General features: G+C 49.6%; 2 protein-coding genes across 2 annotated transcripts in view; one reads left to right on the top strand and one right to left on the bottom strand.

The window, feature by feature from the left end:
* EIF3A (eukaryotic translation initiation factor 3 subunit A) overlaps window positions 1-2,491 on the top strand; it is a 28,907-nt gene extending 26,416 nt beyond the window's left edge. The window contains exon 22 of the mRNA XM_059852048.1: window positions 1,227-2,491. Coding sequence (XP_059708031.1) covers window positions 1,227-1,468 — 242 coding nt within the window. The 3' untranslated portion in view covers window positions 1,469-2,491. The remainder of the gene's footprint in view (window positions 1-1,226) is intronic.
* A 6,472-nt stretch (window positions 2,492-8,963) lies between these two features.
* NANOS1 (nanos C2HC-type zinc finger 1) lies at window positions 8,964-10,007 on the bottom strand. The gene has a single exon (XM_059852049.1). The coding sequence runs from the start codon at window positions 9,913-9,915 to the stop codon at window positions 9,142-9,144; it is 774 nt and encodes a 257-aa protein (XP_059708032.1). The 5' UTR covers window positions 9,916-10,007; the 3' UTR covers window positions 8,964-9,141.
* Between the last annotated feature and the right edge of the window lie 3,155 nt (window positions 10,008-13,162).

Here is a 13,162-nt window from a genome sequence, read left to right as displayed (position 1 = left end):
CTGCTGGGGAGGGGTCACATGGCAATAGGTTGTATTTTCAGCCTGTGTTTAAACCACCTTTCCATAACCAAAATAATAAAAAGCACCTTTGGCAGAATTGAGAATTCTTCAGGGAATCTTAACTACTTGTAGTTGTGGTGTTTTCTATCTTAGTAGCATTTCACATCTACAGTAGGAGGATAATACTTCAAATATGCACTTGTCATAGGATTATATTCTGGGTGTATGTAGTCCTTGTGTTCAGATTATCAAGACAGACCTCTCAGAAAGTAATTTCTTAAAACCCTTTCCTTAAAACCATTAAAATGTGACAGAAATATTTTTGAATGAGGGTTTCACCCTGTTAATGGTATTAATTTTGATGACAGACCTGTATTAATTTCATATATTTATTAATGCTTTGCTGTGTTCTAAAAATATAGTAACAGCAAATCCATTTAGCCAGGATGGACCACCACATCTTCCAATTCCGGCATTCTTGCCTTCAGAATCTCATTTTGTCTCTGCCCAAAGTGTGGGTGTTCTGCACTTGGGAGCAGGCTGGAACAGAACATGGCATCAAACACAGGAGTGCTGCTGACAGAAAGGCAGAGTGTTCTCAGTGTGGAGATTTTATTTTTAATGTAACAAGAAGTTTTGGGATTTGTCTTCTTGGCATCTGCCACAGCTTTGCTCACACACAGCTGGGGTGGAACTCTTAGCATCATTTTTGGTGGGAATGAACAGTTTTTCATACAGTAAAGGGTGGTGGATGCTGTTACCAGTGGAGTCATGTAATTCAGTACCATTTTACCTTTGATTTCAGTAGGCTGAAAAGCTGTTTCCTCTCTTTTAATAATAGCAAACATTTTCCACAGATGTTTTTAAATCAGGATTTGTGTTTTCAGGGTTCAGTCATTTCTGAGGAGACACTTTTGCATTCTGCTAATATAAGAATATATTTTTACACCATAAAATCATGTACATCAGTAGAACATTCTTACTGCAGTTCCTGTGTTTTAAAGGGGACTTGCTCACCACAGTCCCAAACCCAGTAAGAGTTTTGAGTAGTTTTGCTGTACTTTGCTATAAAATTAAAATCTGTATTTGGCCATTGTCATCGTATTCCTGTTGGCAGGGCTGAGGATCAGTAAATCCCACTGCCAGGGTCGGGGCTGTTTGTTGGAACTCTTGCAGGCTGCTGCTGGAGCGTGACTGAGTTGTTTTTCTTTCTCCCCGCACCGCAGCGAGCTCGTGGCGACGCGCCGATGACAGGAGGGAAGAGCGCGGGGAGGAGCGGGAACCGGCGCGGCGCTCGGGCCCTGCTCCTGCTGCTCCTCCAGCTGCTGCTCCCCCAGCAGCATCCAAAGAGCGGGAAAGGGACGGGGAGAAGGAGAAAGGATCCTGGAAAACAGAGAAGGAGCGTGAGCCCGCACGCCGCACTAAAAACGAGACAGACGAAGAGGGGTGGACCACTGTACGACGTTAAGTGGAAATCACAGAGTTTAACCGATGTTTTAGCTTTGATTTGATGGAATCCACAGATTATATTTGTGCTTATAAACATTCTGAATTGGAATTCTTTAACCAATGTTTTGAGGTAACATGAAAGCATGAATTACTTACTCATATAGATTGATCATGCACAAAACTCACAGCAGAAGGTTGGAAATTGAATGCCAGTTTTTGAGATTTCAAATGATGCTTATTTCATGGGTCATTTGTTGCTAAAATAAAAAGAAGCAAGCCCAAGAGCTGTCTTCAGTACAGCTTCTCTTTCGCACCAAAAACAGGCTGCCCTTTTTATTTTTAGTCTCTCTTAGTTTGGAATGGGGTATTATTGTCACAGGACATGCATTTGAAAACGCCTCTGTTCACACAGTGGAATTATTGAAAAAGCGGAGCTAAAAGAATTTGCATAATTAGCCAAAAAGTAGAAAAGCCCTCTTTTACATAGGTATTTTTGAGGGCAGGCTGTTTCTGAGATATTTTATCACTATCTAAATTCAGTAAGTTGTTTAAATTTGAATTGAATACAATAAACATTGTGAATTAGCTACACTGGGATATTTTCTGTAGATTTACTTGAATCCATAATGCCTCTGAGGCCACTTTGCAGTCATTGTTCCAGTAATGTACACACTGCTGCAGTGTACAAATCAAACTTGCAGCTTTTACAATTTGTGTTTTGGTAAGCATATGGCTATGTACTTTCTGTTGCCAATATCACAACTGCTTTTTCCATTACTGGATAATTCATGCCTTTCAAGGATTTATAAATATTGTCATATTTAAAATGTGTGGTTTTGGAGAAATTGTTCAATTTTCCCCCCAATTCTTTGTCTTCAGGGTCAATTCTTTCCCTTTCCAAAAAAGTGATCTGTAGTAATGGCTGTGTTGACTATAAAGCTGGGGTGCAGTAACAACAAGGAACAATCTGGTCACACTGAAGCCAACACAGAACTTGCTGCTGTGTGTTTCTTCAATGATAAATAAACAAGTTAAGGAATTAGCTGATGTAGTGTCTTTACTTTTTGGTGAGTCCTGCACCATGTGTTCATGCAAAACAGCTGTTGAACAACCATTTTCTGTTCTCAGACCTGTTCTGCACCAGAAGGAGAAGGTGAGAACACCTGGGCTAGTTTCTCCCTGAGAAACCTGGTGTGTAAACAGAATTTGTAATACTCCTCTTGTCCTTTTCCTGTCCTCTTCCGGGTTATCCAGTGCCAGTAGTTTTCTTGGGAAAAACTTGCTCTCAGAGCAAGTTCTCTCAGCATCTCACTTGCTCTCAGCATCTTCTCAGGCCTTGATTTTTGTGTCTTTGGATCCTGTCATGTCATTGCTGATTGAGTCACAGGACTCCTTTTGAGAAGTAGTGTTTTCCAAGCATAAAAAAAAAACCAACCTGTATTTTTTTTCTTTATACAGTCCCAAAAAGGATGGAACTAGAGACCAGCAGCCATCCTGTAATGGTGCTTATTGGATCTGGAGTAGGGGTGCTGCTATTCTTCAGCCACCCTCCTGCTGTCCTTGCATTCTGGGTCACTGGATGCTGTTAAAGGGGACACAGGAGCTCACTCCACTGCTGACTGTGAAATTCCTGTGATGCTTACAACTGTGTTTGTCCAGTGTGGTTTTGAAGACCTCTGAGGCTGAGGACTGCAAAACTGTTCTGGGAAGCCTCTTCCAATGCTTGCCTGCTCCAGAGTGAAAAATCAGTGACACAGAATGGTTTGGGGTGGAAGGGGACCTCAAAGGACATCCAGTCCAGCCCTCAGCTGCAATGAGTAGGGACATACTCAACTAGGTCACATTGCTCAGAGCTTGAATGCTTCCAGGGATGAGGCACCCACCCTTTCTCTGGGCAATCTATGCCATTTTTTCCACCCTCATTGTTGAAAAACCTCTTCCATCTTATCTGAATCAACCATTCTTCAGTTTAAAACCATTATCCCTTTTCCTATCACAACAAAATCTGCCAAAAAATCTGTGCCCATCCTTCTTACAGCCCCCCTTCAAAGGCCACAGTTAGGGCTCTATGGAGCCTTCTTCAGGCTGAAAACCCCCAGCTCTCAGGCTTTCCTGACAGTGGAGCTGCTCCAGCTCTCTGGTCATTTTTGTGGCCCTCAAAAAATTTAAACCTCTCTTTTGGCTTCTGCCCTGTGTCTCTCTGCTCAGTGTGCTACTGTAGAGAGCTGGAATTTTCCAGAGAACTTCCTAGTAGGAAATGGGTGACTGCTGTGAGGTGTTCCTTTTTCCAGGCTGAACAAGCCCTGTCCTCTCAACCTTTCCTCCCAGGTGTGTGCTCCAGCCCTGGACACTGTGCTGGTCCTCTGCTGAACTCACATTTGGCTGAGTCCTTATGTGGGGGGAATGGCACCCCAAAGAGCACACAGGAAAGATGAGGTGAACTGAGTGGGACACTTCCCTTCTCCAGGCTGGCACCCAGGCCCAGACAGTTCAGTGCCCAGCTCAAACAGCCTGGGCTCTGCTGGCTCATGCTCACCTTTTCCCCTGCCAGGGCCCAGAGGTGTTTGGGCTCCTTCCTTGGCTGGGCAGGCCCCTGCCCTGCTCCCTCTTGGGCTCAGCAGGCTCCTGTCCATCCCTTTGGCCAGCAGCCCTGTCCAGCCATGCGGGCTGGGGTCCCATTCAGTGTCATCCTGTGGCTGCCTCCAGGCCTGGGGGATGGTTCCAGCCCAGCCCCTGCCCACAGTGCTGAGCCCAGACACCCAGCCAGGTTTTCTGCCCCCTTTGTTATGTGGGCTGCAGCATCCTGAGCTGGGTGCAAGGACAGTGTGTGAGACAGTGCTGAAAGCCTTGTTCAAGTTGAGATGAACATCCAGTGCTCCTTCCCTTCTCCACAAAGATATTTTATTATAGAAGGCAGGTGAGCCAGGCATGGCTTACCCTCAGTAATTCCATTCCAGCTGTTCGCAGTTGTCTTCTGCACATCCTCAAAAAGATGTTCTGAAAGGATTTCCTCTGATTCTCCCAGGAACTGAAGTGATACCATCTGGCCTGTGCTTTCTCAGATGGTCCTTTCAGCCTTTTATCAATGACAGGCACAACATTTGCCTTTCTCCAGCCTTGTAATATGTAAATAGTGATTATACCTTCAGTTGCATAGTTTTAATTGTATCCACACAAAGACACTTTCACACGGGGATGAGTGTTACTCATCCCTGCACCAGCTAAAGCTGTTTCCTAATCTGTGTTATTAATTTGCATTATTTGAGATTGTGGTAATGTTGTCAGTGAGTGTTACATTCTCAGAGCTGGGCAGCTTGAGAAGAGGCTGGGGAGATGTGAGCTGTGCAGGCATGCCAGTGTGTTTATTTTATTGCTTGATCTGTTTAGACACAAGACTGACAGTGATCAAAAACCTCTGCTGACCAAATCCAACAGCTCAAACCTCCATCTCCTACCATCATTAAACATGAGCACAAAATTTGGTAACCTGAAAATGCTGATGAAGCCAAATGAGTTCTGTGTCAGTCTTTACCCTGTTTGAGTCCCATTCTGTTCAACAGCTAATTTTTTCAGTGAACCTTAGAAGAATACAAACTGTGACAGGCCGTATTTACAAGGCAGAACTTAAGGCTGCTGCTGTTAGAATGGATGCAAATGTTGCTGGATTAAAATAAACCTCCAGCAGGGCAGTGTCAGGTATGACAAGTGCTGTTTCCTTCCTGCTCCAGGAGCAGCCCAGACACTGACCCAGCCCATGGGCAGGCCTGAGGGCCATCAGGGTCCTCAGCAGAAGGGGGGCATAACTGCCATTATATTTAAGGTTTCTCTAGAGTGCTTTATCTATAAAAACTAATATTTTTTTTACAAAATCCATATTTATGAGAACTGCAGGGTGCAGTGGTGCTACTCCTGACTGGGCACAGCCACAATTGCAGTCATGACTTTGGTGACCTCAGTGAGGCCATGAGGATGTTGGCATGGGCTGGTGGGCAGCCAGGAGCCATCTCAGACAGCAAGAGAACTGGAAGGCTTGTCTTGCTGTAAATGAAAGATATCTTTGTCAGTTTCTCGTCCTTGGGCTGCTGTCATTGGCAGGAGCTGCTGCATGTAAGCAAGTTTTCCTCCTGTGGCTAAAGGGGACTGCTGGATGGTGCCAGCCTACAAAGGGAAGGCATTAGGTCAGTGAAATGCAAGATCCAAAATGTACCTCTGATTCAGGCAGTAGTGCCCATCCTGTGGTTTACTGCAGCATTGCAAGAAGTAGGCACTCTAGTGGAGTAACAAAAACACTCAATTCTCCCTTTTTTTGCCATGGCAGGACCAGCTGGAGCTGAAATGTTCTACACTTTGTCTGCTCATCCTCTTAAATAAAATTAATGCATTTAATTACAGTAGGATGGAGATTCTAAAAACTATTCCACTGCACTTTGCTAATCAAAGCCTCCCTTGATGCACATTAAGCTCTGTTAGCCCTTTCTTGAGCAGGAGGCTTTGCTAAACCTTGTTCCATTTTTAGTGAATCACTTGCTTTGTCCAGAAAACAGGCTTTTTAGAATTATACCTTATTATGCAACTCTTAGCAACTCATCTCCAGTAAAAATTCATCTATATACCTGGTGGGTCAAACTGGCACTGTAAAAAAAAAAAAAAAATTCATAGCCATTGTGGTTTGGTCCTATGGCATCTATCTGAAGCACTGGTCAGCAGACTGACAGCAACCTGCCCAAACAGAATTTCCACGGAAGATGGGCACAGACTTACCTGACTTCAGCTGAATCAAGTTACCTACACACCTGAGAATAGTTTCTAATTAAAAGCAGCTTGCTTTTTGCTAAGACTAGCACCAGTGGAGGATGATTATCCAACATTGTGTTGACTCCCCTTGCCAGACTATCACTATAGGAAAGATTCCATGACTTGCATGCACAAGTTTAAACAAGTGACCATAATATTTTGATTTGCAAATGCCTGTAGAAGAGTGAAAAGAGTGAGTAACTTTTCATAGATTTCAGATTAAGCTCTTTGCTGTTCCTAGAATTTGAATTACTAATGCAAACAGTTCCCTGTATTTAAGGAGTCAAAGTAGCAATACAAACACTGTCTATTGTAATAACCTTTTCAGAGTGACCAAGAACAAGCATCTTTCTGCTCACTCAGTGCCACAAGGAGTGTGCTGCTATGCCAGAAATCACAGGAGCTTACTTCAAAAAGCCAATCGAAAAATCCTTTAAGGTTTAGTCTTTGTTAGATTCACACTTGTAAATCTTTAAAGGGCAAGTTGTCCTGTTGAATGATTACATAAAGTAACTGAAGAGCATTGCTGTCAGGCTGGCTTTTGCTGAATCCTGTCATCTTTCTGCAGTAGGCTGAGATTTGTTTTTGTTTTTTTTTTTACCTCCCCCACCCCCAACTGGTTTTGAAGCTGTTACTCTCACACTTTACCTGTTAAGCCTTTGATGAGATGCCCAGTGCTGGGTAGCAGCGAGGCCAGGCAGCTCCTGGCCTTTCCAAAGCAAGGCTGCAGCTCCCTGGAGAACAGAACCAGGAGCTACAGGCTGTGGACACAAGTTTTCCTCTCACACGGGCTCTGCAGAAGGCCAGTGCCATCCAGGACACAGGATCTGCTGTTATCCTGAGGGATTTCAGGCATTGCTATAGGGCTGGTGCTGCACAGCAGCTTAATGGAAAGAGCAGAGAGGAGGGGCAGGGTCTTGGCAAACACCTCCAATCCAGCCCGGCCAGTTAACCCTCAGAAAACACCCGAGACAGATTTTCTTTGATCTTTCTTGCTTTTGTGTCCAGCCACAGTCAACTGCATTAAAATGTATATAAGGATCTTCAAACTTCCCACAAGGAGGTAACAAAAGTACAGAAGGAAACTCTTCCCACAGCATCACACTGGAGCTTGATTCTAATGTGTGGTGGGCACAGATTGAACCTATGTGGACCAGGAATCACAAAACCAAACATATCTAACTTTAACAGCTTAGAACAGCCTGTGGTGCACTCCCCATAGAGCAAGAAACAAAATGTAATGTATTTAGCACAAGGCTGGCACAAGGATAGTTGCAGCCACTGAGTGTTATTTAATGTAAACCCCACTGCATTTGATAATTAGACCTGACACCATCTTTGGAGCCATCTGATGGAGATTTAAGGGAACACTTCCACACAAATCAGATTCTCCCTCCTAATTGCTGTGGCTGGGAGGCAACAGCAGTGACTAATGAACCCTGGGTCCTCATCCACAACCCATCCCACACATGTTTTGACTCCATCCTTGACTGTCCTGCTCTCCTGACCCCATCTGCCACCCTGCTGAGCAGCTTTTCAAAAGGAAACCACACGAGTGTGGATTGCTCCTCACTTTCCTAGTTCCCTTTTCCTGTCCCATCTCCTTTCTCATCTTCCTGGTGATGTCCCAGCAGTTTCTGAACAAGGCTCTCTTCACCTCCCTGCTGCACAGCAGTGTGACCCTCTGCACTGCAAACTCCAGCACCCATCTCTCTGCTCCAGAGTACTCAAACTCCAAACTGCTGCTGCTCCTTGTCCTAAAACTGAGTAAAAAAAAAAAACCAAAAAAACTCAAAACAAAACAAACAAACAAAAGCCCACCCAACTAAAAACAAACAAAAAACCCCAAAACAAAACAGCAACAACAAACAGACAAACCAACCGAAAAAAACCCTTTTTTTTCACTTGGGGATTAGAAGTGATATAGCCCTGGCTGATATTCAGTACCAAGGAACTGCCATCACCCAGAGTGGTTCAGAACTTCAGCCTAATTCTTATGCTTTGTACAGTCTGTGTAGAGTTAAGGATTTGCTATCCACATCGGCAGATCTCTTTTACTTGCAAAGAGTTAAAGCCTCATTCTCTGAACTCCTGAAAATAAACAACCTCCCTTTCTTCCATTCTCCTACGGCCACAGCTTTCTGCTTTGCCCAGGTCTCTTACCATTAGGCTTCCCCCATTCTCCACCACAAACACAGCTGCATCAAAGCTTGCTCCACTGCCGTTCTGTCAGCAGCAAGGACTCGGCTTGCACTCTAGCCCAGAGTCAGCACGTTTCCAAACACGCACTTGGATGTTTTCTCCCCTCAGACCTTCCCTAAAGCTGCGTATTCCACACGGGGACCTGCGAGACCAGCGCCATCGGCGCCCACGATGGAAGGGTGACCGCTCGGATACTGCGATTCCGGCAAGCAGGTGCGAATTACCGAGGACAGCTTCGATGGCGATTCGCTCACCGGTTTTAAAACCGGCGAAGGAAACCGCTGGGATGTTTAAGAGCTGAAAGGCGGAGTGTCGTACCCTAATTAAACACCCTGCTATTAGCTGGCAGCGAAGAGCAGCTCTCCCGCCGCTGCCCCGCCGGCACGGAGCGCTCGGACCGGGCGGGCGGCAGAAGGCGGCGCTGCCCCGCCGCCGGCACCGGGACCCCCGCCACCTCCCCGGCTGCGGGTTTAACCCCGGACCCCCCGCGCACCCCAACCCAGTCAGATCTCGCCGTCTCCATAAAAATCACATAGAGATATATTTTTTCTTACAATAAACAAACACAGCGCATCTCCGCCTCGCAGTGCCCGTGCCCGGCTCCGCGCGTTCCAGCGCGCAGCGGCCGCCCCGGGGCGGGGGCCGGGGCGGTGTCAGCGCTGGGGGGCGCGGGGCGAGGCCCGGGGGTCCCGGCCGCTAGCGGCCCTTCCTGCCCAGCGCGGTCCGGGCGTGCCGGAGCTGCCGGGCCGCCGGCACTTTGGACAGGGGGCAGTACTTGATGGTGTGGGCATTGTCGCCGCTGGCGCCGCAGAGCGGGCAGGTGTAGCGCCGCAGCACCGGGCACAGGACGCGGCCGTCGGGTCCCTTGAGGATGTGCGTGGTGTAGAGGGCCACCGCCTCCTTGTTGTTCCGGCAGAAGACGCAGACCTGCAGCTCGGGCTTGAGCAGGCGGGAGGCGGCCCGCGGGTGCGCCGGCAGCCGCCCCGCCACCACCACGCCGCCCCAGGCGTGGGCAGAGCCCTCCCGGCCCGGGTGCTCCCCCGAGCAGTCGAACACCACGGCGGCGGGGCCGCCGCGCCCGGGAAAGGGGCTAAACTCGGCGAAGCGCTCCTCCAGCAGCCCCTCGCCGTGGTGGTGGTGGTGATGCCCGCACAGCTCCAGGTCGTGCAAGTCCAGCGCGCCCTCGAAGTACGGCCCCGCCGCCTCTTCCTCCTCCTCTTCCTCTTCTTCCTCCTCCTCGGCCGGCGGCACGGCGGCCGCCACCACCACGGAGGGGGGCTCGGGGCCGAAGCCCTTGCCGGGCCGCACGGCCTTGGTGATGAGCGTGGCCAGCCCCAGGTAGTCGTTCCAGGAGTTGAAGACGTTCCCGCAGGCGCTGTGGCTCCGGCCGCCGTAGCGGGAGCCCGGCAGGCACTCCACGGGCGGGAGGTGCCGGTGCTGCTCCAGCTTGGTGCCCGGGAATGCCTCCATGGGAGCGGCCCCTCCCTCGGGCGCGGTGCGGGGCAGCGCCGGGCGCTCCGTGCGCTCCCGGGCCGCTCCCGCTCGCCGCTCCCGCCGCCGCCTCTGCAAGCGCGCGGCCGCGCGGAGCGCCTCAAGTAGGGGGCGGGGGCGCGGCCGCCGCGCTCCCATTGGTTGTTGGCCAGGGCTCCCTCGCGCTCATTGGCTAAACGGTGGAGGGGGCGTGGCTCGGCCGCGGCCGGGGTGCGCTCCGGTCCCGCAGGTGCGGTGGGACCGAGACCGAGACCGGGATGGGGACCGGGATCGGAATCAGGAGTGGGATCGAGACTAGCAGCGGGATCGGGGCCGGGATGGGGGCCGGAACCGGGAGCGGAGCCGCAGGATGATCCGGGAGCAGCCCATGAGCCGGACCCGACAAGGCACAGACCCGAGCGGTGCCGCTCCGAGGGTCGGGCACTGGCAGGGGGCAATCGCCCTACGCAGCAGAGCGCTGCGCGCACAGAACAAGTTCAGCGCTGTACGGGTGGGAGGAGGCTCGAACGAGCCTTGTAAGCTCATGGAGACAGGGCAGCAGGAGCCTTCCCACTGGTGCCAATAAGTTGTGTGAAGCAGAGGGGATTTCCTCTTTGCACCCTTGTCAGAAGTGTGTTTTAATTAATTTAACTAGAGAAGGTTTGGCTGGAGTCTCAGGTGAGTTACAGCCCCCACTGGAGTGCTGCTCAGGTATGGGGAAACAGTCTGGAATAGTGAACCCTAGGAAGGGATGGGCTGACTATGCTATGCCTGTGAGTGCTCTGTGTGCAGTGGGTGGATGGACAGGCACCCTGGGCAGCAGGACAGGCAGCAGCGTCCCCCAGCACCCACCTGCTGGGCCTGCTGAGCCCAGGTTTTGGTGGTGTAGCCCTCACCTCTCTGGTCAGACCTTTCAGGGCAGGTGCAGTGCTGCAGAACAAGGGACTGTGGTGGGGAGATGCAAGCCCCCTTTGCTGCCCTTGATAGTTCCCATCCAGTCAGGCCACCCAGAAAGCAGATCCTCCTTTGGGAAGCTTCAGGTGTACTTTTCCATTTGGGCAAGAGGAGTTGACAATGCAAAGATCTTACTAATTTCCAGCCCCTGGTGAGATCTGCTGGGCTGAGCAGGGTGGGTGGGGTTTTGTCAGAAGTAAATATCTGTCCCCTGTGCACGGCCCTGATTTGTCAGTCTAACAGATGCTTCTCTGGCAGGTAAAGCAGCTTTCCAGTGCGTTTTGTTTGCATCTGGAATGGGCAGGTTTCATAAGCTCAGGTATCAGGAACACCTCCCTGGGGGCTGCCTTTGGGCACCACGGGGCTGGATCCGCCTCTCCAGCTCCATGAGGTGCCTGGGAAGAAGTGGGTGTGCCAAGGACCAGGGAGCAGAGCTGGCTGGAAGCAGTGTTTCAGAGCATGAATTCTCTGGCTGGAACTCACTGGGACTCACTTCAGTACTGAAAACATTCACAGAGGAAGTTCTGTTCCAGACCTCATTGTGTGGGACACAGTTCTGCACTGGGTGACCACAGGGACATTCCACAGTTCTGGGGTGTCAGGCTAAGCCCAGAGCTCATCTCTGAGATGCAGTTATGTGACAGACCTTTGCCCTCTTCACTGGAGTGTTTCAGGGCCTGATTTGCACTGGAGCCAGCAGGGAATGGCAGAGGTAACAGATGGGTGACAGGGCACAGGGTGATCAGTCAGAGTGGCTGAGCATCACTTCCTGGAGCAATTGTTGTATCTCATCTTCTGTAGACATTTTAAGAGACAGAGTGAATAATTTCATATCACTGCTGTAGCAGTGTGTGTAGCTACAGGCAGAGAGGAAAATGGCCCTGTTCCCCTCACTGCCAGTGCAGGGAGTGATGAAGAACCTGGAGCAGCATAAAAAAACATCCTCACTGGGAAAATATTGTGAAGGATAGACAGACCTGTCACCAGACTGCAGTAACAGCATCCCCTGTTTGACCAACAGCTCAGCAGAGCTCACGTGCCTTGGCAATCCAAGTGTTTGGGGTGTGTTGCAGGAGTTACTTCATCACTTTCTTTGTCCAGACTTTTGCCCATGGACCTGCATGTTCCAGGTGTTGAGCAAAGGCTCAACAGCTCCACTCAGGTCCCTGCAGAGCTGTCAGGCATTGTCAGGCTTGCACCAAGCTCATGCCAGCTGATTGGGGTCACCCAGGCACAGTGCTGGTGCCAGAGCAGGGAATCCCACTGCTGACATTGGAATGAATCAATGTCTTGGTGAAACTCTTCATCAGTTTCAAGCAGTAAACAAAATATGTGGTCAAGAAGAGCTAATGGACAAGCAGCTGCTCCTGGGAAGGATTGGTGTTTTGATGTGCTTTGAAATGATCTACATTTGAAACACTGAGAACTGCGTGAATATCTACTGCTTTGTCCTCAGCTGGAGGTTGGGATTATTTCTGTCTGTGCCAAAGTGCCCTTTAGGGAGCCCTTGTCAGGACTTGGGCAGTGTAGGAGCACAGCTGTCTTGGTGGTGTCTCATGTGAGCTCTTGTGGCAGGGCTGCACAGCAACCCTGGCAAACTCTCATCTGGAGCAGAAGTGACAAATAGCTGTTGGCACTGTGAGTTCAGCACCACGGGCCAAGCTCTGCCCAGCCAAGGGGAAAGTTTTCTGCTCCCTCAGAGCAGAGAGAAACTGTGTCAGAAATTTGAGCTGATCTGAGCACAGGAAGCCACCAGATCTGCTGGGGTCTGAGGAATCTGCTTGGGGAGACTGCTGGGGGAGCTCCCACTGGACACAGGAATTAGTAAGGTCAAGATTGCTCCTGGGAATACACACACACATATAAATGTATGAAATCTGGGGATGTGCCAGCTGCAGGTGAGCGAGGCCTTTGTTTGGGGTTGGAGGAAAGATTTCTTTCTTCATATTAAAGCAAAAATGATCTAACAAGTGACTTAACAAGAATGATAGGAGGATTTAAGCACAGAGGGGTTTGAGTGCATGCAGGACAGCTGTCAAGTTTAGAGAGGAGATTAGCAGTTCATTTGAGAGATACATTAGGAAAGGGCTTACTCTGGGGGGCTGTGAGCTCCCCTGAGGCTGGGGAGGATTTACTGCCTGCAAGTGTTGATGTATTGTGCACGTTGTGAAGCTTGCCATCCCAGCAGCTTTGATATGTTCCAGCTTTTCTTCAAAACCCCTGTGGATTTTAAAGTGGCTTTCATTTAATGTGGGAGATGTTGACAAGCTCCCCCAGGAGGCTGGCAAGTTCT

Source organism: Haemorhous mexicanus, chromosome 7 (genome assembly GCF_027477595.1).
Source record: "Haemorhous mexicanus isolate bHaeMex1 chromosome 7, bHaeMex1.pri, whole genome shotgun sequence".
Lineage (NCBI taxonomy): Eukaryota > Metazoa > Chordata > Aves > Passeriformes > Fringillidae > Haemorhous > Haemorhous mexicanus.
This window is presented reverse-complemented; position numbering and strand designations above follow the sequence as displayed.

Excerpts from the sequence above, each read along its gene's own strand:
- NANOS1 (XM_059852049.1), bottom strand. The coding sequence starts at position 9,915 with ATGGAGGCATTCCCGGGCACCAAGCTGGAGCAGCACCGGCACCTCCCG.